The following is a 25,347-nucleotide window of genomic DNA, read 5'->3' on the forward strand; positions in this document are numbered from 1 at the left end:
TCCTTTGCATAAAAGAATGAAAATGCAACAGCACATTGATTGATTTTTAATTGTACACTATTAAAACTCTGAAGAATGTGCGTGTTGGGAACCCTGCAACCCATCTAAACTTCACCAAGATCAGTGCTAATAGAAACTGGAAACGCAGGTTTAATATGGTCGCCTTTGACATATTACCGGTCTCCATCAGTTTTGCTGCCTGACAATTCAGATCTTTGCTTGTGTAAATACAAGCGTGTTTAGTATGCATGAAGGATACGAAACCACTTAGAAAAGCTTAAGATGCCTTTATTACAATGTACTATATTTTTGTCCTCTACCTACCCAGAGATCTCAAGCTCGCTGCAAACATTCCCGTTTTTGAGGATAATCTTTCATTATAGGCTATATTTAGTAAGCTGTTAAGCCATAAAGGCACCTTATGGAAGAATTTCAACTGACCCACTGATATTCCTAATAAATAGTTTATATAACATAACAAATTACAGAGTATCTATCTTCTTCTTTTTTTTTTTGTCTCCAAAATGACAATAAAATCATGATTCTATGGATTGGATTAACCCACCCTATTTCTTCACAATGAATTATTATTGACACAATTCAAAGCTGCCTCAAACGGACAGTCCTGGCGCTATTCATAAGCTAAAATGATATGGGCTGCTCTTCAGTATGCTGTGAGGCTACTTCTCCCAGTCCGGGAACCCCTGAAATTAATGTAAGCGTCAGGCTTCCCTAGCTTCATACCATATTGAATAAGGGCACATAGTTGGTGGAATGCATGTATTAGGCCAAAATGTTACAGATAACATTCAAGACAAAATATATAGAAAGTAATTTGTATTTTATATACTGTATGAATTCACAAGAGCGAGAAAAACCGGGAAAAGAAAGCAGATGACTATGGGTGGCAGGAAGCATCATTTACTTGTTGATTAAGCCTGATTCAGACTTTACTGATTATTCAACACCACTAACAGCGGAAGACTGAGTATTTCATGTTCACTCTTTGGGCTTTTGCACAGTCCTGTCATCTTTATCCCAGAGGAGTAAAGCAACAGTCAGCACTCCAGGGGTCTTGATATAAACGTGAGAGTTTAATGTAGGATTAACGTTTCGGTCCTTCCTTGGACCTTTATCCCAAGGCCCAGGAAGGACCGAAACATTTATTCTGCATTAAACTCATGTTTATATCAAGACCTCTGGAGTGATGATTATTGTTTCTCATCTGAACACCGCATTTTGTGGAGTACCTGAGCACACGAGGTAGATTAATTCAAATGTAATGGGAGTGCTACTTTGAATCTATCGTCTTTATTCCAGACATAACAGATTTAGGGAATAATGCAAAATACTCAAAAGCACTGCGATCAGCAAAAAAACAAACCAAAAAAAAACTACCGACTCGAATGTTGTGTTTCGGCCATATACATGCTTCGGAGTATATGAATTTACCCTTTAGCAACAAATTTCTCGCACTTATTTATTTATTTTTACATTTATGGCTTTTATAAAAATTAAGTTAGTCTTAAAACTATTTATTTAAAAACATTTTCAAACAACTTCCTGAATATAAAGTTTAATTTGAAAGCACAAACACTTCATTTTATATTAGGTCTTAAAACAGACTTGTGATCATTGCATAAAAAGAAAAGCTATGCAAAAATACTCCCTTCACTCGTTTTGTTTGATTCTGCCGGATTTAGTACTGTGAATTCTAACTCTCTGCTGCAAGGACGAAGCCATTTTCATTGGTTTTGTCTTCTTAGGATATACATTCTTGGCTTTTGGTTTCCACAGTAACAGCTGCGCATCTTCACCACCACTCAGCAGAGAGTCATCCTCCAAATTCCAGTAAAAAGAACGTACTGTAGCAGAGTGCCCGCCATGTAAAGTGTTTACATGCGTCACTCGATCAATGCCACAGTGTAACAGGCTGACCGAGCCAGTATGCTTTCCTCCAATTAGGAACAACGTATTCACCTTCTCGTGATAGAAACCTCGGATCAGATAGTCAATGCTACAAGTGCTAACGTTCTCTCTCATATCTTGGATTTTGAACAATGTGATAGGTTGTTCAGTATTTATCTGATTAAGGTCCCACCAACAGAATCCTTCATCATGTGTCAAGCAAAAAATCTGGTTATAATCCCTCCCTGCCCAACCAAGGAAGTTTACCGAGGAGTCAGAGTTACAGGTGACATTTAAAGCATCATCCTCATTATCTTTGCCAATATCAAATACATTAACAAGTCCATCGGTGGATCCAGAGGCTACTAGGCTTGGATTTGATGGATGGAAGCATACTTGGGTGACATCATCATTATGAGACTCTGAATAAACTCCAAGTGGATCTTTCAAAGCAGAGTTGATTTTGCCATTATACCGTGCATCCCAAAACACCAGAAATGCATCATCTTCAACTTTTTCCGTGCCAGCGCATACAATGAGGTCACTGCAATTAATATCAAAGCTGATGAAAACATTGGAAGGGTAGCCACCAAATACTTGCACGGCTTGTGTTCCAGATACACGCGTGTCCCAACTTCTCACAGTCCCATTACTGCATGCTGAAAACAACACATGGCAATTTAAGTGAGAGAATTTGACTCCATTAAGTACTCCGGGATGTCCATTATATTCTTGTATGAAGGTCATGGTTTCTTTATTATATAATCTAATTGTTTTATTGGAACATAAAACCGCAACTGTTTGGTTGCTCTGTCCCTCAATGGGGCTTGAAACGTCAATGTCGAGTACATAAGTGACGCAGTCTTCCATGGCAGAACGGTTTGCTATGTGAAGAAGTGAAAGCTGCTCCTCCAACGTCTCCATATTTGAAAGTTTTATTCTGCTCTCAAACCAGAGTGGTGCCTAAAAAAGAAAAAAAAAAAGAATTTCTTAAAATACCGTTGCTTTCATAACACATTTTCACTAGCAAATTAACATTTAGTAACAATTTAACATTAAACAATATTAATTGACTTCATTTTATACTATTTATGCCAGGACACAGATCTTAATATAATTATACTACAGTATAAAAGCAACACTATGGCTGTAATTCTGAACCCACTGAAGCCGCAGTTCAAGACGTTTTTGACCGGAAATCCCCCATTGAACAAGTCGATTGCGAATTTCAGCCCAAAACAGCCCAACTGCCTGTTTCAGCCGATATGGGCTTATTCTATATGTGCAGGTACCTTAGCAAACTCTGCTACTTCATTACTGGTGTCTCAAAATAAGGCTGAGGCTATACTAGGTGCACCACGGAGCATGTGACGTTACACGCGTCTGCCGAAGAGGCGATTTGTGGCAATGGGGAGGCGTGGCCATGACGTCACAGAGCTGGTTCAGCCTCATTGGTGAACTGCTTACGTGACCCGACCGTCACGCAAATTATTTTGTCTGCTTGATGGTTGCGCGCTCTATGGCCTGCCTCAGAGGCACAGCCTCTTGGTCGCGCCAAGTATGGACGCGGCCTAACAAATGTTGCATTTTACTACCATCGCTGCATCACTGCTTGGCCCCATAAAAAACTTAAAATATGGTTCCAACACATCTCCCATCACTATGGTATAGCAGAGTAAAGCACCACTACAAATCGATATAATTTGCAATAATTGGCAGAGGTTTGTCTATAGCAGGGATGGCCAACTCCAGTTTCTCAACAGGTCAGGTTTTCAGGATAATGACCGCCACGGATTGAGCACTTGTGCAGGTATATCCTGAAAACCAAACCTGTTGGTGGCCCTTGAGGACTGGAGTTGGCCACCCCTGCTCTGTGGAAACGACATGAACTTATTTCTTGAATACTCTAACTTGATACGAAGTGAAAAGGTCTGTGTGCTGCGCCAGAGTTCTGCTCTATTGAGGTCGAGGAAGCCGATGACGCCTGCTGATTTATTGAACAGGGGCTTCGGCGCACATCCATTTGTTTTATATCATTACAAGATACTGTTGTACGTGGTTTTGAGGGAATTACTTGCAAACAAAATGCTGCTTTAACTTGGCAATATCAGTCTTTTAGACGGGCAATTTGGAATTCAAGCAGACATCACACAACGCCTTTTCTAATTGATGATCAAGACCGAGGGTGGCCAACTTCAGTCCCCAGGGGTCTGTTGATCAGGTCTCCAGGATATCCCTGCTTCAGCACAGGTGGGTCAGTCAACGACCGTCTGTGCTGAAGCAGGGATATCCTGAAAACCTGACCTGTTGGTGGCCCTTGAGGACTGAAGTTGGCCATCCATTATCAAGAGCATTTTAATTACCATTTTCGTAATTAAAATACTAGCAACTTTACTTTTACAGACCAGGTGGACTAAAATCAGGAATACTTTAACCCATTTTTAAATGGCCCGCTGACAGCAGACAGACACTCTCAAATACTCGTTTCCCCATACAAATATAATTCCAGACCCAATTATTTTGGAAGTGGCTCAATTGTGCATGTAAGTTTAAAATATTATATTGCAACATAATATATTCACATTGTGAAAAGGACTTAAATTAGGTAATTTCCAAGCCTATTTGTCAAGTGTTGCAGTTGATGGTATAAAGGCTAATGAAATGTCAATACAACACTATGCACAGAAAGCCAACTGTTATATTTATTTATTTTTATATATATATATATATATATATATATATGCAAATATAGCTCATCTGCATGTCTTAGGCAGGTCTGCAACCCCGCATATATATATATATATATATATATATATATATATATATATATCAAACTGTGCATGAATTTGCTGTGATTATACGCCAGAAACCCCCTTGAGCTTTCTGATAATTTTAATAAATGCCTCAAATTTTTTGTTGTTGTATATTAATGGATATGATATAATATATATATATATATATATATATATATATATATATATATATATATATATATATATATATATATACATACACCTATAAGTGTATGTGTACAGTACGTGTTTGTGGGGGTGTATTCTTTCATGCATGTGTTGCGGCCCTCAAAGTATTTTGGTCAAAGAGAAAAAAACGCCCCAAAAAAGGCTCTTCCTTGAAAGGTTGTTGACCCCTGCCCTAGGGCAAAACACTATTTTTAAATCTAAAAAACACAAAATCCACAAAAGTTTGCTCAAATGAGAGGTAACTAGTAAAAAAGAACTCTAGGCCGAACACCACTAACCCACAAGCAATATTTTGTTCATAGGTGCGCTTATATATTGGTTAGATCTCTGTTGATAATAGTACTTGACAAATACCTGCTCCGCGATCGTTCAGTTAAGTGTGCTTGATTAGCAGTCTCTGGCTGTGACATTTGAGAAACTCGACCTTAGGAAAAGATTGGGCTCTTAGCCAGTGTGAGGTCAGGACGGGGTGACATTGTAACTAATGTTAGATTCTCACAGCATACATTACAGCTAACATTTCAGCCCTCTCCTTTATCTGCTTAATCTATCGATTTAGGTTCAAGTGTTTTGTGGCATGTAGGAGTGCATTTGTCCAACGGGTAAGATAGATAATTGATGCAGATATGTCGAATATGAATAGGATAACGTATAATTTATAGGAAAAGGACGTTGGTCTGGATACTCGCATTCTGTGCAAATACGATGTGTGGAGAACGGTTAATTCAATGAAAGAACGCCACGCGTGGAATGAGGAAGGAACAGATCTCAATGGGGACTGGAGGTCACAGATATCTGCTCTTCTGCACAGGAAATCCCCCTTCTTGCATACCTGAGGCATCCAGACTCGCGTTCCAGGTCTGATCCTTCTTCTTAAGCTGCAGACCAAGCAATATCTGTGTTCTGTACTATGAGAAAATACTTGTAGCATCTCTTTTTTAAACATCTCTGAATAAGATTTGTAATGTAACAAGCATTTTTTGTTTCTATAGCAACCATTTACAAAGTCACATCCCCTTCCTCTTCTGCAACAGGCTCTGGCACACCCCTTTTTGAGCCCTGCCCTCTCTCTGGCAGTGCACCAACTGTATCTAGTGACTGCCTGGTCACATGATCTCCTCCACAGAACTTTGCATCTTTGGTCCTCTTCTGTTGCATTGTTAGCAGAATGGATCGATCGGCAACTTGGCTAATTACTTATTTTGTGGATTGTATTAGTGCACATATTAGGCCGCGCGTATAGTGACCGGGGACGGGTGACGTCGCCGCAAGCAAAAGTTATATTTCACTTTGCAGCGGTGTCGCGGGCCTACTGGCATTTGATTTGTTATGGGGCTGTCACATGAGGCGACAGCCCTTGAAAAATCAAACATTGCCAGCTTCCAAAGTTTGCGACACATCGCATTGTCGCCGTCGCGCTTACTATAAGCACATGTGGCAGCGGCAATGTATTTGTTTTTGGGCGACGTCGCGTCTCCGTCGCGAACACTATACGCACGGCCTTAAAGGGGATTTTTTTTTTTTTTTATGGCAGCTTGGACTACTGCTTTAAAGGATGTACAAAATTATAATCTGTGTTCCACTGACAGAAGCCGATTAGTCAGCAGCTGAAGTAGGTGCAGTAAAGTTACAGTGCGAGTATTTAGTCTGCGACAAGTCACAAGCTGCCATTATTACTTCTCTGTGTAATGACTATGTTCAAAACAAAATGTGTGTAGTATAAAATGGAGATTTGTAAGCATCTTGGCCATGAAGCAATTACAAAATACATTTGTACGGTTGGTAGAATGAATACAATGTTCTTACTTTTTTTTTAAAGTAGTAGTATATATTTAAAAAAAATTTTTTTATTAAGTTGTATTGTATGTCTTTATTTATATAGCGCCATTAGTGTACATAGCGCTTCACAGTAGTAATACATGTGGTAATCAAATAAATAACAGATAATATAAATAACAGGTCATGGGAATAAGTGCTTTAGACATAAAAGTAACATTTCGGAAGAGGAGTCCCTGCCCCGAGGAGCTTACAGTCTAATTGGTAGGTAGGGAGAACGTCCAGAGACAGTAGGAGGGAGTTCTGGTAAGTGCGTCTGCAGGGGGCCAAGCTTTATGTATCATGTTTAGAATATCCACAGTGCTATTCATATGCTTCATTAAGCAAGTGTGTCTTAAGGTGGGTCTTAAAGGTGGATAGAGAGGGTGCTAGTCGGGTACTGAGGGGAAGGGCATTCCAGAGGTGTGGGGCAGTCAGTGAAAAAGGTTTAAGGCGGGAGAGGGCTTTAGATACAAAGGGGGTAGAAAGAAGACATCCTTGTGAAAAACGCAAGAGTCTGGATGGTGCATACCGAGAAATTAGGGATGAGATGTAAGGAGGGGCAGAAGAATGTAAAGCTTTAAAAGTGAGGAGAAGAATGGAGGTGAGATGCGGGATTTGATCGGAAGCCAGGAGAGGGATTTCATGAGGGGAGATGCTGAGACAGATCTAGGAAAGAGTAGAGTGATTCTGGCAGCAGCATTTAGGATAGATTGTAGGGGAGACAGGTGAGAGGCAGGAAGGCCGGACAGCAGGAGGTTACAGTAATCAAGACGGGAGAGAATGAGGGCCTGAGTCAGAGTTTTAGCAGTCGAACAACAGAGGAAAGGGCGTATCTTAGTTATATTGCGGAGGAAAAAGCGACAAGTTTTAGAAATGTTTTGAATGTGAGGGGCGAATGTGAGAGAGGAGTCGAATGTGACCCCTAGGCAGCGTGCTTGGGCTACTGGGTGGATGATCGTAGTTCCAACAGTAATGTGGAAGGAGGTAGTAGGGCCAGGTTTGGGAGGAAGTATGAGGAGCTCTGTTTTAGCCATGTTGAGTTTAAGGCGTCGGAGGGCCATCCAGGATGATATAGCAGAGAGACATTCAGAAACTTTGGTTTGTACAGCAGGTGTAAGGTCAGGTGTTGAAAAGTATATTTGTGTGTCGTCGGCATAGAGGTGATAATTAAACCCAAAAGATGTTATTAGGTCACCTAGAGAGAGTGTGTACAGAGAAAAGAGAAGAGGTCCCAGGACAGAGCCCTGGGGTACCCCCACAGAGAGATCAATAGAGGAGGATGAGGTGTTAGCAGAAGAGACACTAAAAGTACGATGGGAGAGGTAGGATGAGATCCAGGATAGAGCTTTGTTCCGAATACCTAGAGTATGGAGAATGTGGAGGAGAAGAGGGTGGTCCACGGTGTCAAATGCTGCAGAGAGGTCGAGTAATATGAGCAGAGTGTAATGACCTCTGTCTTTGGCAGCATGGAGGTCGTCAGTTATTTTAGTGAGGGCTGTTTCGGTGGAGTGAGCAGTGTGGAAGCCAGATTGTAGAGGGTCTAGGAGAGAATAGGTGTTGAGAAAATGGAGCAAGCGAGAGAATACAAGACGTTCAAGTAGTTTAGAGGCAAAAGGCAGAAGGGAGACAGGTCGATAGTTAGAAAGACAGGTAGGGTCAAGCTTGCTGTTTTTGAGTAATGGTATGACTGTTGCATGTTTGAAGGAGGATGGAAAGGTTCCAGAGCAGAGGGAGGAGTTAAAAATGTGTGTGAGCGTAGGGATTATAGTAGGAGCTAGAGGTTTTAGGAGATGGGAGGGAATGGGGTCAAGAGGGCAAGTGGTAGAGGGAGAAGAGGAGATCAACAGCGACACATCCTCCTCTGAGACAGTGGAAAAAGACTCAAGGAAGGCAGGAGGAGAGTTAGGAAGAGGTGTAGGATGGGGGGAAGAAACAGAGGGGATGTTCTGCCGTATGGATTCCACCTTTTCCTTAAAATAGTCAGCAAAGTCCTGAGCGGAGATGGAGGAAGGAGAGGGCAGCTGAGGGTGGTTTGAGTAGAGTATCAAAGACAGAGAACAGTCGGCGTGGGTTAGACTTGTGCATGTTGATTAGTGCAGAAAAGTAGGCTTGTTTAGCTTGCGAGAGGGCAGAGTTGAAACAGGATAGCATAAATTTGTAGTGAAGGAAGTCTGCGAGAGTGTGAGATTTCCTCCAGAGGCGTTCAGAGGAACGAGTGGAGGAACGCAGCATGTTTCATTTATTCTTTAGAGGGTGGGCAACAGGGGGTCCCGTAGCCGAACGCTGCTACTTCCAGCTCCTGGGACACCCTGGTTCCAGAGATACAGTACTTACCGGTGCATTTACCTGGTTTAAATGTACCTCAAGGGAAATAAAATGACTTTCAAATCACAGGCCAATAGGACGCTGGAACATCATCGCTTGTGGCTTCCCATTGGATGGCCATTTAAATCCCCTTTAAAAAAACAGGAACTAATTAACCTGTAACTTAACCAGTAAGTATCTCGGGGAGATTCCCAGATATAAATAGTGCAATCCAGCTCTGTAGGACCCCGTGGTTCCATCCTTTAAGAAAAGGATTTATTATGGTGCATTGCTTTTAGTAATTTTAAATGAAACCTGCATCTAATATTGTGGCCTCTTATAGTGAAAAGTTAACAATGCAGTCATTTCCATTCAAGTGAATGAAATTGAACACGCTGTGCGCTATCTGTAGATGGCTTATTGCCATATTGAACAAAGGGGGAGGGAAACACTGAGAAGTGGGAGAATATGATTTGAAACCAGCGTCGTGCGCTATTAACCATGCGGACCCATATGCATCACATAACGAAAGCTTACAGTAGCCCTTTCAAAGCAACGATTCATTGTGCATGTACAAAGGGTGCACACGCGTGACCTGTGTTATAAAACCATTTAGTAATACCAAAACTGGTCAGAATCAAAGCTTCATAAAGCCGAGTTGAATGGGGCAGTTATATGAATATGTCACTGGCTGCAGAGTTAGGAGTCACAGAGGAAAGCATTTTGTTCAGTCCTCCCCCTGGCTGTACATAAAGAGAAAAATACCAAGCAAATTTGTAAAGAATACCAAGAGGATGCTTATTATTGCCATCCTCTCACCCGGACATATTTCTGGGGGGAACAGTTTGACGTGACATGGTGCCTGAAAAAAGAAGGTAGCGTGTTCTGAAGTCCTGGACACTATTCATATAAACAGGTTTTGCAACAACTTGAAGAAATGCAGGCGCCAGTTCTTCCTTTTTAAAGAGGAAATGGTATGCACGCTTCGGAGAGGTAGGCCTGTAAAATCTATTAGGGAAACAGGAAAGGGATCTTCCTAAAAATACAAAAATTAAAAGCATACATGGAATTCTAGAATGGAGGTGAATGCCTCACACAGGCTATTGTCATTTCCTTAGCAATGCTGCAGTGCTCACGTTTCTCTAGCTTTGCTAAACCACGCAGCAAATAAAAATATCACTTGTGAGCACCGTCACACGTCTCAGACAGGTCGCAACCCTGATTTTCACCATTATCTCTTGGCATACAGCGTTTCCACTGCAGCCAGGGATTCTGGGTAATGACATGAAAATGAGCACACTGTCACCTTTTTGCTTCTTATGCATTTCAACATGGACCCCTATAGGCCTATACCTGCCACCATAACTTATTTCATGTCTGGTTAAACCTAAACCACTCAAACAAAACCGCGGATAAAGACCACACAGTCTGCCCATATTGTAACCTGCTGTAAGTCTCAGGCCCCATCTGATTCCAGGCTTCTCTGTTTTAAAGCAGCATCCACATCTACATCCACCCCCCCCCCCTTTTTTTCTACATCCACCCTCCCCCCCTTTTTTTCCTTCTTTATATATGTAAACCATGTGACAATGTATCATTCTGAATTCTTACCTACATTGGCAATTGTTTGGTGCTCCTGTTATAAAGCTGTCAAAATCCTGATTGTGTGCCTAACATAATGGCCGCCTTTCAGTTCCAATCAATCCTTCAGTCAGTGTAACTCGGCAAGTACAATGTATCCTGATATTACTAAGGTAACCTTATCTATTGTTACAGTTTACATATCAAAATCCTGGGACTATTGGCATCAATATATTATCACAAATAGGAAAGTGTTACAAAGATCTTACACTGCTGGGGAGGTGTTCTAGAGCCAGCTATAGAAATCAAAGGATATTCAGTATATTAAAACTTATAAAAAATGGCATTAAGAGTTGAATTACATTTATTTATTAAAAGCACAATTATCTATTACTACAGAACTGATTTATTAAAAAAAACATAAGATTTCACATATTTTTCTGCTTTAACCCTTTGTTTCAGGGGCACAGCATTGCACCACTGAACCTGCATGTTCTTTAATTGATATCTTCAATCTGTGCCCATGACATATTTGAAACCGAGAGGTAACTCTCAATGTATTTTTTTCCCCCTGGTAGAATATTTTACAAATAATTGTATAGTTAAGGTAATTCAGCCTACGACAAATCTACATTTTCCCAGGACTACGATTGTATTTGTGTTTAAAGAACATAAAACTATATGCATTTTCCTTAAACTATAGGGGGGAATCACTCTTACTGTACATAAAACTTTATTATATATATATATACGTCAGTGCCTTGCCCAGAAAGTATTTTAGAAAATGTACATATCTTTGCTGGTATTCGGTTATTATAAATCACATTGCAATACATGTAACAAACATGACTCGCTAATGGCCCTGTTCCAGTTTCCAAGTATGAAATGTCATGAAGTGGTAATTTAAAATTCTTGTGCATAATATCTGGGACAAGAGTGCCACCTGCTGGAAGCACATTAACCAAGATGTCCATAAAAAACATAAAAGGAGCTAACTGTTCCATTGTCACGCAGACAAGCTCACCGTAGGTCATTGTTTTTCAATCTTTCTTTGGTTAAGGAATCTTATAATTATATTATGAAATTCTGCTGAACCCCAACCCTCTCTAATAGCGCGCCTGAGATCAGGTGCATTGTAAGGAACCTCAACTCTCCCTTATTGCGTGTCAGATCAGATGCATTGTAAGGAACCCCAACCCTCTCTAATAGTGCGTCTGAGATCAGATGCATTGTAAGGAACCCCAACCCTCTCTAATAGTGCGTCTGAGATCAGATGCATTGTAAGGAACCCCAACCCTCTCTAATAGTGCGTCTGAGATCAGATGCAATGTAAATTCTTCTGTATTTGATACAATTTTCAAATGAACTAAAAATTGCAGGGAGCCCTTTACAGATGGCTGGGAAACCTGAAGGATTCCTAGGAACCCCCGTTGAAAAACAGTGCTGTAGAACAGGGGTGCGCAATCTTTTCCCCCTGCGCCCCCTGCCTACCTCTCCTCATCTGCTCGCTCCCCCCCCCCCTGGCTTCAATGTCAAATGATGGTGCGGGAACGCTAAGTCGCGTGACCTCTGGCGTCATTTAATGCGGGGTAACCATGACATCGCGTCGCTGGAAGCCAAAGTGAGTTAGTTACAGAGGCCTTGCGCGGTTCTCCGACATTTCATTTAAATGCCCTGGGGGAGAGCGCGGGACCTCTGTAACTGCCGCCCCCTCACACAAATTCTTGCGTCCCCCTGCTGTAGAATATGCACTAAGACCACAGAAGTTAGTAAGTGTCACATACGGGGAATTCCAGAACAAAAAAGTCTAGTGTCGGTGCATCAGAAAAAAAGATAACAACATATGTGGGTAACAAATAGGCTGAATGTTGTAACCGAAGCAGATATTAACTGCACTAGAATGAAGTAAAAGTTGATAGCAGAGGCTTGTGGTGCGGTCTTATATACTGTATTGGTATGCAGTGTGAATGACTCCTAGTGAGGGAAAAACGCAAGTCCCACAATGTTACCCTAGGGGCTGTCTGTGCAATCACGGCCGTGATGCAGGGGCAGATCCCAACGGGCTTGGGGCTAGTGCCACCTGGAGTACAATCTGCAGTCTGAATAAGTAGGTTCATAGTCATCAACAAAGAAATCAGGTGCTCACGACCTCCACAGGATAACTTCCACGGGTCCTTGGCGTCAGCAGCGTGCACACGTCGGAGGAGAGCAGGGAGCCGGATGTATTCTCACGGGTGAAAGAAGCGGGGCACCGCCGCAAAAAAACAGTAGCGGACACCAAGGCTACGCTTATAGTGCCGGCGACGGCAGGCTACGGTCGCTGGAAAAATCAAATGGAGATGCCTTCCAGCGATCGCGACCAAGCCGTCTTGTCGCGCTTACTATAAGTGCACGCTATGGCGGGAATGCATTTGTTTTGACGCGATATCGCGACGCTATTGCCGGCACTATAAGCGCAACCTAACACGTTTCGCTCCGTTTGCGCTGTCAAAAAGTGACAAAGCGCAAACAGTGCAAAACGCGTTGGTGTCCTCTACCGTTCGTGGAAGATGAAATTTATTGCATTGCCATGATAGATTAATACGTTTCACATACGCACTACAGTTAGTGAGGTTCTGGGAACAGCTCATGCAATCATTTTGTAAAGCACTCGTAATGTAAATAAAACTATATGTATATTGCACAAGACAGCGAGGCGCTATGTGGAGAGGAACTTCATACCATGTAGCTATTGTAGATCTGCTCTTAATGATTACAAACATTTCCATCTTTATTAAATATCCCCTGAAAATATTGTAGAACAGAAAACGAAAATAAAAAAGCTGTGAGTGCTGTGCACACGCATAGTAAGTGAAACTTCTTTGACTTTTGTCACAGAAATTTACTTATAACGCGCGTGCTCGGCACACGTGTCAGTCAGTGTATGTGTCAGTCAGTGTGTGTATGTGTGTCAGTCAGAGAGTATGTATGTGTGTGTGTGTGTGTGTGTGTGTGTGTCGGTCACTGTGTGTATGTGTGTCGGTCACTGTGTGCATGTGTGTCGGTCACTGTGTGCATGTGTGTCGGTCACTGTGTGCATGTGTGTCAGTCAGTGTGTGCATGTGTGTCAGTCAGTGTGTGCATGTGTGTCAGTCAGTGTGTGTGTGTCAGTCAGTGTGTGTGTGTCAGTGTGTCAGTCAGTGTGTGTGTGTGTGTTAGTCAATGTGTGTGTGTGTGTCAGTCAATGTGTGTGTGTGTGTGTGTGTGTGTGTGTGTATGTCTCTCTCTCTGTGTTGTGTGAATGTCTCTCTGTGTCGGTCAGTGTGCGTATGTGTGTCAGTCAGTGTGCGTGCGTATGTGTGTCAGTCAGTGTGTGTATGTGTGTCAGTCAGTGTGCGTGCGTATGTGTGTCAGTGTGCGTGCGTGTCAGTGTGTGTGTATGTGTGTCAGTCAGTGTGTGTGTGTGTGTGTGTCAGTCAGTGTGTGTGTGCGTATGTGTGTCAGTCAGTGTGTGTGTATGTGTGTGAGTCAGTGTGTGTGTATGCGTGTGAGTCACTGTGTGTGTATGTGTGTGAGTCACTGTGTGTGTATGTGTGTCAGTCAGTGTGTGTGTATGTGTATATGTGTATATGTGTGTGTGTGTGTGTCTCTCTGTGTCCTGCCCCCTCTCTCCTGACTCCCCCCCCCCACCCCAGGCGGAGCTGCGGCTCTGTCTGAGTCTCTCCCCCCCTCCCCTCTTCCCCCCCCCTCGGAGACGCAGCCTCTGGCAGTGCTGCGTGGGAAGCGGCGCGCTCAAACCCCGCTTCCCGCGTTACCGGAGCAGGAGCCAGGAGCGCACGATAACGTCTGTGCGCGCATGCGCGGCACATGCGCGGCACATGCTGACAGCGCAGCGGCCGTCATGATCCTGGGGCTCCTCTCCTCCTCCGGCACCGGCGGCACTCAGTCAGCGGGACTCGGGGAAGGGGAAGCAAGAGGGAGGAGAGAGGCTGAGCAGCGGCTCCTCCTCACAGCCGGATGACTTGCTGGGCTTCCGCCATCTTGGAACACCCACAGTACCGGAAGCTCTGCGCATGTCTAGGGGTAACGGCGGACATCGCCGCCACCGCCGCATGTCACAGCGGGTGGGGGGGGTTTGCGGCCGCCGTTAGGAGCGGCGCCGGCGGCTATTGCCGCCGCATGTCACAGAAGGCGTGGGGGGGGGAGTGGGGAGGGGGAGTTACGTCACTTCCGTTTCATTTTCGTCTCCTTCGCTCCAGTTTTGCCCCATGAGAATAGGTGCCACTAAAGAAGTTTCACTTCAAAAAGGAAAAACAAGTGAAATGTGAATAATTTGAAGAATATATACAAGTGGTAACAGTTCTACCCAATTTAAATTTGGGATCAAAGTATTATTTTGGTAATCATTCCTACAGTGTAAAAGTGGTCAAGTATGAATACTGAATAATGTGCAAAACACAAACCCAACAGAACTGTAAAATGTGCTTGTAAAAATCATTCAGGGTTGTTGTGCACATACAGGTAGTCCTCGCTATCCAACGTTTCACTTTACAACGAATAGCATATCCAACGCCTTACAATGCAACCCTTTGGGCCGTTTTTCGGCGCTGGAATGCGTTATCCGACACTCACCGCCACTGATTAACATGGGACTCACTTTACGGCGGTTTCACTATCCAACGCTACTCCCAGAACGGATTCTGTTGGATAACCGAGGACTGCCTGTACTTAGATACTGGCTTCTAAAAATCAACCACCATTTACCCACATGAAAGGCAATTTGCGCTAAAAGTAATCTTAGAAAATCCAATTCAGTGTTGAACAAACACCTTCTAAACTGTTAAAAGATTTAAAACCCATTGCTGGATAGCTATATTCAGCAGGCTTAGCCAAGGCTCCTCTGCAACACATGTGGGAGGAAAGTAGATTATCGGAGCAAGAAAATAATTTATTACTGTAAAGTAAAAGTGAAATGTTTACTCTTGGATATGGTAATTATGATAGCTAATGGAATCAATGCTGCCATAATCTTACACACCATCTGTTACTATGCTACTATGAATAGTGCATCAATGCAACCTATTTTATCGAGTCTCAAAGTGTCGTCTCTAAAACGAAAATACATGCATGAAATCGCCAGTTAGTAGCATTCAACAGCCAATGCTATTACAGGCATACCCCGCATTAACATATGCAATGGGACCGGAGCATGTATGTAAAGTGAAAATGTACTTAAAGTGAAACACTACCTTTTTCCACTTATCGATGCATGTACTGTACGGCAATCGTCATATATGCGCATAACTAATGTAAATAACGCATGTGTAACAGGCTCTATAGTCTCCCCACATGCGCACAGCTTCGGTACAGATAGGGAGCCGGTATTGCTGTTCAGTATGTGCTGACAGGCGCATGCGTGAGATGTCGTTTGCCATTTTGGTACAGGGAGACAGGAAATGGAACGCCCTCCCAAATATACATCAGAACCATCAAGGACCATTCCCACTTTCAGAAAACGGCTCCATACTCGGCTCTTTCTAATCGCCTTTCGAACCCTGATTTATTCTTTGCTCAACCTTTGGAGTTTTTAAAAGCGCAGAGGAGCAGAGTTCGCTCTGTGTATGCGCTATACAAGACATTGAGATAGATAGGCAAGTAACTGACATGTGGAAGTCGATAGCAATTTAACTACAAATGTCTTGGTATAAAAACAAAAAAAGTCAGTTTAGACGTTGAATAATTATTTGTACAGTGTTTGACCTGTTAAATTAGGGAAAGACTAGTATAGTTTGCATCAAGACACCAATAAACACACTGTCTGTCAATATACAGTGGTGAGAAAAGTTTGTGAACCCTAATGATAATCATGGAAATTCCATAGTTTTGCCATGAGAACCTTCTTGAGTCAAGACCAGTATTTTCTTAAATATCCAATAGAGTTTATATTGACCAATTCCATGTCTTTTGAAACAAAATGATGTATGAATTAGACAAACAAGGAGTAATTAAGAGTCGGTGTCTGTGCAAAAGTAAGTGCAACCCTGTTATTATAAGCTAAATTAAAGGGGATAGTTAGAACCAGGTGTTTAAATAATGAAGTAGATCTTCAGGAGTGAGTTTGGGAGGCCCCACCATATATAAACATCGGAATTTTTGTGAGTTTGGCCATATAAGTGTGTCAAGACGCATTATTCCACGACCAAATGAAATATCTGAGGACCTTAGAAAAGCAGTTATTGATGCTCATCAGTCTAGAAAGGATTACAAAACAATTTCTAAGAATTTGGGGCTCCACCAATCCACTGTCGGACAGATCGTCTACAAATGGAGAAAGTTGAAGACCAAAGTCACTCTACCCAGGAGCGGCCGTCCTACTAAAATCTCTCCAAGAACAAACCAGCAAATCTGCAGGCCACTCTCGCCTTGGCTAATATGAGTGTTCGTGACTCAACTATCAGAAAATGTATGAACAAGAATGGTGTTCATGGAAGGATAGCCAGGAGGAAACCACTGCTCTCTAAAAAGAACATTGCTGCCATATGAAGTTTGCCAAAGAGCACATAGATGGTCCACAAGACTTTTGGAACACTGTTCTCTGGACAGACGAGTCAAAGGTAGAACATTTTGGCCTCAATGAGAAACATTATGCTTGGTAAAAACCAAACACCTGCGTTCGAAAAGAAGAACTCATTCCAAACGTCAAGGTGGGAGTGTGATGGTTTGGGGCTGCTTTGCTGCCTCAGGACCTGGATGGCTTGCCATCATTGACACAATGCAGAATTCATGGTTATCAGAAGATTCTAGTGGAGAATGTCAGTCCATCCATCTGTGAGCAGCTGAAGCGAAAGTGGGTCATGAAGCAAGACAATGATCATAAACATACAAGCAGATCTACTAAAGAATTGCTGCAGAAGAATTTCCGCGTTTTAGAATGGCCTAGTCAAATTCCGGACCAAAACCTCATCGAAATGTTGTGGCAGGACCTGAAGTGAGCTATCCGTGCAAGGAAGCCCTCAAATGTCACTGAGTTGAAGCAATTCTGTAAGGAGGAAAGGGACAAAATTCCTCAAAACCGATGTGAGAGACTGACCAGCAGTTACAGGAAACGCTTAGTTGAAGTCATTGCTGCTCAAGAGGGCGCCACCAGGTACTGAATCTAAAGGTTCACACACATTTTCAGACATGGATATTGAATGTTGAATCATTTGTGGATAAATAAATGTTGAACAAGTATCATGTTTGTGTGTCATTTGTTTGATCAGGTTATCTTTATCTATTAGGATTTAGATTAGGCTCGGATAACATTTTAGGTTTGAAATATGTGAAAATCCTAAGGGGGTCAAAAACTTTTTCTTGCCACTGTAGCGATCAATAGGTCACAAGTAGCAGTGAAACTACCCAGTGACGTGCCATGCAAGTGACCGTCAAGCACCTGAGTAACACGTGAAACTGGTTTAAACATGTACTGTTGTAGATTTGAAGTGTTGGTCCTTGAAACGACTTACCTTAATCTGCTTCCTTAAGGAAATTCCACCCAAATATGTGCTCTGTGAAAAATGAATACTTAAGAAAAGAAGTCACACTAATGTTCTTACTGTCCCCTGCTTGTAATTATACTGGCTAATCACTACACCATTAATACTTTCTAATGATAAGAATAATAACAACTGGGGGAATAAGGCTGAATCCATTGTGCCGCTGACCACAATAAATTTTAAGCTGTCCGGCCACGCTCACGTGGCGCGCCAGTAGCTCGCGGGCGCTAGATGCTTGCCGAGACAGATAAAATAGTGTTTCTGGCGCGCTGAAGGGTCACATGACCTCAGCCAATCAGCACCAGTCACTGCTTGGCCACGCACGCCCCCCGCCGCCCCCCCCTGCTCGCACTTAACATAAACATTTGCAGGACAGCCAAACGCTCATGCTTGGAGACAGGGCCGCCAACAGCGGGGGCGAAAGGGCACTGGCGTCCCAGGCCTCCTGCGCGGCCGGGTGCCAGTTAATTAATTAAATAATAATAAAGTTTTTTTTTTTTAAATGGCACCCACCCATCCAATCACTGTCAAGTGTCACTGTCTGTCACTGTCTCCTACCCAGTCACTGTCTCCCACCCACCCAGTCACTGTCTCCCACCCACCCAGTCAGTGTCTCCCACCCACCCAGTCACTGTCTCCTACCCAGTCACTGTCTCCCACCCACCCAGTCACTGTCTCCCACCCAGTCACTGTCTCCCACCCACCCAGTCACTATCTCCCACCCAACCACCTACCCAGTCACTGTCTCCCACCCACCCAGTCACTGTCTCCCACCCACCCAGTCACTATCTCCCACCCAACCACCCACCCAGTCACTGTCTCCCACCCACCCAGTCACTGTCTCCCACCCACCCAGTCACTGTCTCCCACCCACCCACTGTCTCCTACCCACCCAGTCACTGTTTCTCACCCACCCAGTCACTGTCTCCCACCCAACCACCTACCCAGTCACTGTCTCCCACCCAACCACCTACCCAGTCACTGTCTCCCACCCACCCAGTCACTATCTCCCACCCAACCACCCACCCAGTCACTGTCTCCCACCCACCCAGTCACTGTCTCCCACCCACCCACTGTCTCCTACCCACCCAGTCACTGTCTCTCACCCACCCAGTCACTGTCTCCCACCCACCCAGTCACTGTCTCCCACCCAACCACCCACCCAGTCTCCTACCCACCCAGTCACTGTCTCCCACCCACCCAGTCACCGTCTGGGTTGCGCGCTAAAAGAGATTTTTTCGTGGTAGGTGCGCTATGGGTTTGGGGTAGGGTGCGGGCCCTGCTCCTTTCATTTGTCCCGGGCCCCATGATTTCTGTTGGCGGCCCTGCTTGGAGAGTTGGTGATGTCACCGCTCTCAAGCATGAGCGCGGTCAGCGGCACAGTGGACGCAGCCTTAGGCCGCACGTATAGTGCCCGCAACGGCAATGCGTGATGTCACCCGTCGCCGTCAGTGAAAGTTAAGGGGGGGGGGGCAAAGGGGAGCGGCATTGCGGGCCAGCTGAGCGCGGTGAAGTCAGGTTTTTTTTTTGTTTTGATAAGCGCTGAACACGGGTGAGGGGGAACGCTACGTGAGCGGGAACGTACAGATTTATATATATATGTAAGTTAACGCGGCAAGCACCGCCCGCTCAGCGCTAGCGGGGACGCCGCCTACACTGTGCGTGTAAAAAAAAATCAGAGCCACAGACTATTTCATAATACACCGACATGTCTTATTTGCATTACCTTGACTTATTCCACCGAGAGGCAGAGGGACCATAGTTTGCTGACCCGTCTGTGAGAACAATTAAATAAACGTTGACTGGTAGATTAAATAATGGCTGTAAAGAAGTGATTTGACTTTAAGATCATCTTCTTCAAATCCTTCACGAACAGAGGAGGAGTTATGTTGAAGTCAAGATCACCATCTTATCGGCAAGTTGCCACATATAGTTTCAAGTCATCCCCGCTGGAATTTCCCTTATCAGTAATTAAACAGGCTGACAGCTACGCAAATACATGGAACTTCCCGTGTGCGTGTGATCCCTGTGGTTTTCTAGTCTTGAAGCACTAGCAGATTTGTTATCAGTCCCCCAGAGGCAATACGACTCCTCTCTAAAGTGCAGGTGTCAATTCAGTGCAGGAGCCCTGCCATGAAATAACAGATCATCTACACAGGCTTATGATTCCCCCCTCTCTGATCACTCACTGATTGTTATAGGAGCTCACCTGTTTCCACGGATAGGGGTGCAGGCGAGTGTTAAAGGGACTCACTGGCAGAGTTGCACGTCCCACGTGTTTACTGCGCGTGCGCAGTACGCTTCAGTCTCGAAGCTCCTCCTATCCCTCTCCGCATTGGTCAAAAGCATTCCTGTTGAGCCTCGCTCCGAGCTGCATGAAGTGCGCATGCGCTGCGGGCACGGGTGTTGCAAACAAGTGTGGCAGAGAGGGGGAACATGGAACTGCAATACTATTATTCTCGTGCTAAATAGAGTAATGGAAAGAAGAAAACAAATATGAAGTGCAAATGAGAACCAATATTATATTCAATGGGGGAAAAGAATGACCATGTGAGACTACACACACTACCTGGAAAAAGGGATTCCTTGTGTATTTAGTTATATATATTTATCGCTTAATCCCCATGAAAAAAGTGCACTATTGGAGGTCTGTTGTGTAGATTCACACTATACAGTATAATGATCTTCCCACAGCTTGTAAGGAAGCCTCAATACACATGTATGCAGATGACACAATCCTATATGCACACAGCCATAGCCTCTCTGACCTTCAACACATACTTCAGTCTTACTTTTTGAGACTCGAAAACTGGATTTCCCAGAACAAATTGTTTTTAAATACTGACAAGACTGTAACAATGGTATTTGGGACCAAGACTACATTTGTAAAGCTTCCAGTGACTGAGCTCCAGATTAGAACCAACGCTAACACCACCCTAACCCCTGTCACTAGTTTTAAATACCTGGGCTTATGGTTTGACTCCCACTTAACATTCGGGATGCACATTGATACCCTGACAACCAAGACCTATGCCAAACTAAGGGTACTTTACAGGAACAAATCCTCCCTAAGTCTCCTGGTCAGAAAGCGTATCGCACAGCAGATGCTAATGCCAATTATTGACTATGGAGACATAGTATACGGCTCGGCACCTCAAACCCATCTTAGCAAACTTGACACCCTCTACAATTCAATTTGTCGTTTTGTTCTCCAATGCAAGTACAACACACATCACTGCGAAATGCTCAAAGAACTAGATTGGTCATCACTAGAGTCTAGGCACAAAGTTCACCTTTCCTGTCTCACCCTCAAATACTTTCTGGGCAAGCTACCCAGCTACCTGAACAAGCTCCTCACCCCTACCACATGCAGCACTTATCACCCGAGATCAGACTCCAAAAGACTGTTCATGGTCCCAAGGCTCAACAAAGTATCCGGCTGTTCCTCCTTCTCTTACCGTGCACCCCAAAACTGGAACAACCTACCAGACTCTCACATCTGCCACCAGTTTAAGTTCTTTCAAATCTAAGGCTGTCTCACATTTTAACCTGGTCTGTAACTGTTTCATACGCTCATAATATATATTTTCTTTAACTGTGCACGCAATGTCTTGTATATAATGTATACCCTGTTCATTTATGTAACTGTATTTGTATCCATGTATTATTTGTCTTAACTCTGTGCCCAGGACATACTTTAAAACGAGAGGTAACTCTCAATGTATTACCTCCTGGTAAAACATTTTTATAAATAAATAAATATAAGAACGGTCTAGGGCATTTGGTTGCAGTCATTTCCCTGCAACCCAATGAGCGCCAGCAGTTACCTCGCCGCCAGGACATCTCTCCGTCGGACGCTTCACCGCCAAGGTCAGCCCCTAACTTTACCCCAAAAACCCAGAATACTAAGGCAACCCGCTACCCTAAAAACCTGGACCCCTTACCCTAAAACACTATTCTTACTCTAACCTGGTACCCTAAAACCATACCCTTACTCCAGTTATTCCCAACCAGGGTTCCGTAGAACTCTGGGGCTCCTTGAAGCAGTCTCAGGGGTTCCTCCAATGGACCACAGACCCCCTTCCCCCCCCCCCCCCCGGGAGGGTTTTTTTTTTGGTATGTATTTTGTAGGGTGGATTGAGAGAGTGGGCTAATTGACAGAAGGTAGGGGTCGAGTGAGAGAAGAGAGGGGGGCAGGAGGAAGTGAGTGAGGAAAAGAGGGAGTAAGAGTGAGACGCAAGTGATATACATGCGAGGCGGGAGGGGGGAGAGTTAGAGAGATGGATGGGAGAGAAATACATGGGTAGAGGGTGGGAAATAGAGGTGGCTCGTGAGGTAAGAAATGTTGTGACTGACCCCTGTCGAACCTAATATGTGTCAGCCAGATAGGGGCTCCCCGAGATTTTTCAAAATACTTCCAAGGGTTCCTCCAAACATAAAAGGTTGGAAATCACTGCCTTACTCTATGTAGAAGGAGCCGCTCTGAGTAAAGACACTGATTGGCATGGAGTTTGAAGCAGGGGAACCTGGGCAAGTCACTATCTCCCTGTACCTCAGGCACCAAAAACATAAATTGTAAGCTCCACGGGGCAGGGACTGTGTCTGCAAAATGTCTCTGTAAAACTAGCAGCGCTATACAAGAACAAACAATTATTAATCATCCCCTACCCTAAAACCCTATCCTAACTCTAATCCCCTACCCTCAAAACCTAACCCCCTTCCTTAACCCCCTACCCTAACGCGCCAAATCCCCTCAATGAACTTACCTTGGTGATGCGAGGCAGCTGCGGCAAAGGGCCCTTCGGCGGGCAAACACCGGTGGAGACTTGGTCGAGATGATCGCCACCAGATGTCTGATTCCGAAACAAAAAACACAATGTAGACAATCAACTAATTTTAACTAAGTTGATGTCACTGTATTATGTCAACATGTACATGCGGGAGGTTCATGTTCATTAAACGAGAAATATTTTTTCCTTTGTAGCCTGTGTAAAACTGTTGTAATCTAATCTGAAACACGAAGATTACTGTAAAGTTTGAGTAAAAACTGTGTTCAAAATGTCCTTCTGCTGAAACGCCTAAACGTGAGAGCGATGATTGTGATTGCATCATCGATAACGCGGTGATCCAGCTGCTCCCACTCTTGAAGCATACGTTGTTTTATGAATTCGTTTTTTCCGTCTTCCGACCATCCCTTATCAGGAAACATTTGATGTGTTTTGGACCATAATTCTTGCTCTGTCTCAAGCACTTTACAACGTGCTTATCTTCTTCACTAAACACCATGTTGTAACTATGCGCTTGATGAGTGTGACGATGGAGAGGATTTGGCCCCGGATTAAAGGGGTTACACCCCAATTGGCCACCCTCTAACCTCACCAGGGAGACAAGGGGTTAACTGGGCTGAGGCCCAGATGTGTGATTTTACCCTTGTCATAACCTGAAAATGTATATTCCCTGTTCCCCCATGTTTTATTGTTAATCAGTGTCTGCATCACACACACACTGGGATCCATCCGGGAGCACAAGGGTTAATAGTGGTATAGTGATTATAGCCCGTTGTGTAATTTTCCCGCCTTTTCAGGCACCATTTTGCAGGTTCCCATAGGCCGCCATTAGGGCTCAATGCTTTTTAATGGTGAATCTTTCTGTGAAGACCAGCAGATGGCGTCCGAGAGGGAGAGCGGCGGTTTCCCATTGAAAGTCTATGGGCTCATTGACTTCAATGGAGAAACCCTCGAAAGAGCTTTCCAGGAATGAGTTGGCTGCCTTCCAAACCGCTTAACCGCAAAGCGGATACATTTTCAATAGGAGAGCTTTGATCACTTACAAGTCAAGTTCAACGACAAATGGCGTGGGAATAAACTGTTCTGGGGGCCCTAGAAATAAAATTCTTTCTGTCCCTAGTTCCTAGCCCTCCCCCCACACGACCACAACTGGGTCCCCGTATCCTGGACCCCCGATAAGGGTCGAACCGAGAAGAGCGGGTCGCGCCATAGGCTTCAATGGCGGCGGCAGAAACAGCTCCGAAAAATGACTAAGTGTGAAATGCTGTAATTTAGGAATCCATATCTCCGGTTCTGGAGGGACCAGAGGATCAAGGCTTGGGGTATCTGTAGTCACTGCTCCGGCATCACTGCAGAACCATCCTTGACCCTCTTGGACCAACCCGACGGAGTATGGACCCCTTGAAAGTTCGGGACTTTTACCATTGATTCTAATGGGGGAAAAGCCGCATGGTGAAAAAATGACTAAGTGTAAAATGTTGAAATGTGTAAGTCCATATCTCCGGTTCTGGAATGCCCAGAGGGATGGGATTTGGGTGGCATGTAGCCAAGGTTCCGGCTTTAATGCATGCCCATTCCCAGCCCCCTCAGACCAACCAGACGGAGTATGGACGAATGTAAAGATTTGTGAATTTTCTCATAGACTTCAATGGCGGCGGTTCCCCATTGAAAGTCTATGGTAGGAAACTCCATTGACTACAACGGCAGAGTTGCTCCTTTGAAACCCATGGCGGCGGAGCACGTTATTTTCAATGGGGATTTAGTGAAAAGCTGAGATTTCTTTTAGCGGAGATTTTTGTATTAAAATTAAAAATGTTTTAAGGTGCATTTGTGTAACTCCGGTTCCGAAGGTCGTAGCACGTCTCTTTTTGGACCATATGGTGTCCCAGTTCCGACATTGAGAACTGGGAAGATTGGACCTGCTGGACCCAGCGGAACCGGATATTTTAATACATTTATGTTTTATGTTTAATACTGTGTCCCAAGGTATGGATAGAACCCAGAGGAAATTCTTTTGCATACCGGGATAGCAGATGGCCCTAGAGGTGACCCAATGTCGAGGACTTAAGTATTGTTCAAAGGGTTTTGTCACCCTCCCTGTTTACATGAGGGCGGAGCAGGCTCAAACCAGAGCAGTCTTTAAGTGTCCCATTTCACACCTTTCAACAAAGGTTTTCCTGCCAGAACTCCAAATGGATAGACTGGCTGGCATTCCTGATGCAAATGTGTGGCTTCAGAAATGAGACCCCAGAGTTCTACTGCGCATGTGCTAACTAGCAGGGGGGCATGGGTCAGAATGCTTTCCCACGTTAGTGAGTGGCTGGAGGTAATTGAAAGCTAATCACCTGTACTTAATGTCAAGGATAGGGCCACAAAAGGTATATAATCTGTGGTCAAGCCCTTATCCAGTGTTGTTCATGTTCTTCAAGTTCTTCAAGTGTTCAGTCTGTTCTA

At 44.1% G+C, this 25,347-nt stretch overlaps 1 protein-coding gene across 2 annotated transcripts; it reads right to left on the bottom strand.

Moving 5' to 3' along the window:
• Positions 1 to 205: 205 nt before the first annotated feature.
• Positions 206 to 20,389, bottom strand: WDR89 (WD repeat domain 89). Of its 2 annotated transcripts, none has more exons than XM_075614872.1 (2): positions 19,833 to 20,275; positions 206 to 2,871 (listed from the first exon to the last, which is right to left on the bottom strand). In XM_075614872.1, the coding sequence occupies exon 2, from the start codon at positions 2,830 to 2,832 to the stop codon at positions 1,672 to 1,674; it is 1,161 nt and encodes a 386-aa protein (XP_075470987.1). In that variant the 5' UTR covers positions 2,833 to 2,871; positions 19,833 to 20,275; the 3' UTR covers positions 206 to 1,671. The 2 variants fall into 2 exon arrangements, with proteins under 2 accessions (XP_075470987.1, XP_075470986.1); XM_075614871.1 differs by lacking the exon at positions 19,833 to 20,275 and adding an exon at positions 20,316 to 20,389 and having other exon boundaries at positions 207 to 2,871.
• Positions 20,390 to 25,347: the final 4,958 nt, after the last annotated feature.

This window comes from Ascaphus truei, chromosome 9 (assembly GCF_040206685.1).
Source record: "Ascaphus truei isolate aAscTru1 chromosome 9, aAscTru1.hap1, whole genome shotgun sequence".
In the NCBI taxonomy this organism is placed as follows: Eukaryota; Metazoa; Chordata; class Amphibia; order Anura; family Ascaphidae; genus Ascaphus; species Ascaphus truei.

Excerpts from the sequence above, each read along its gene's own strand:
- WDR89 (XM_075614872.1), bottom strand. The coding sequence starts at position 2,832 with ATGGAGACGTTGGAGGAGCAGCTTTCACTTCTTCACATAGCAAACCGT.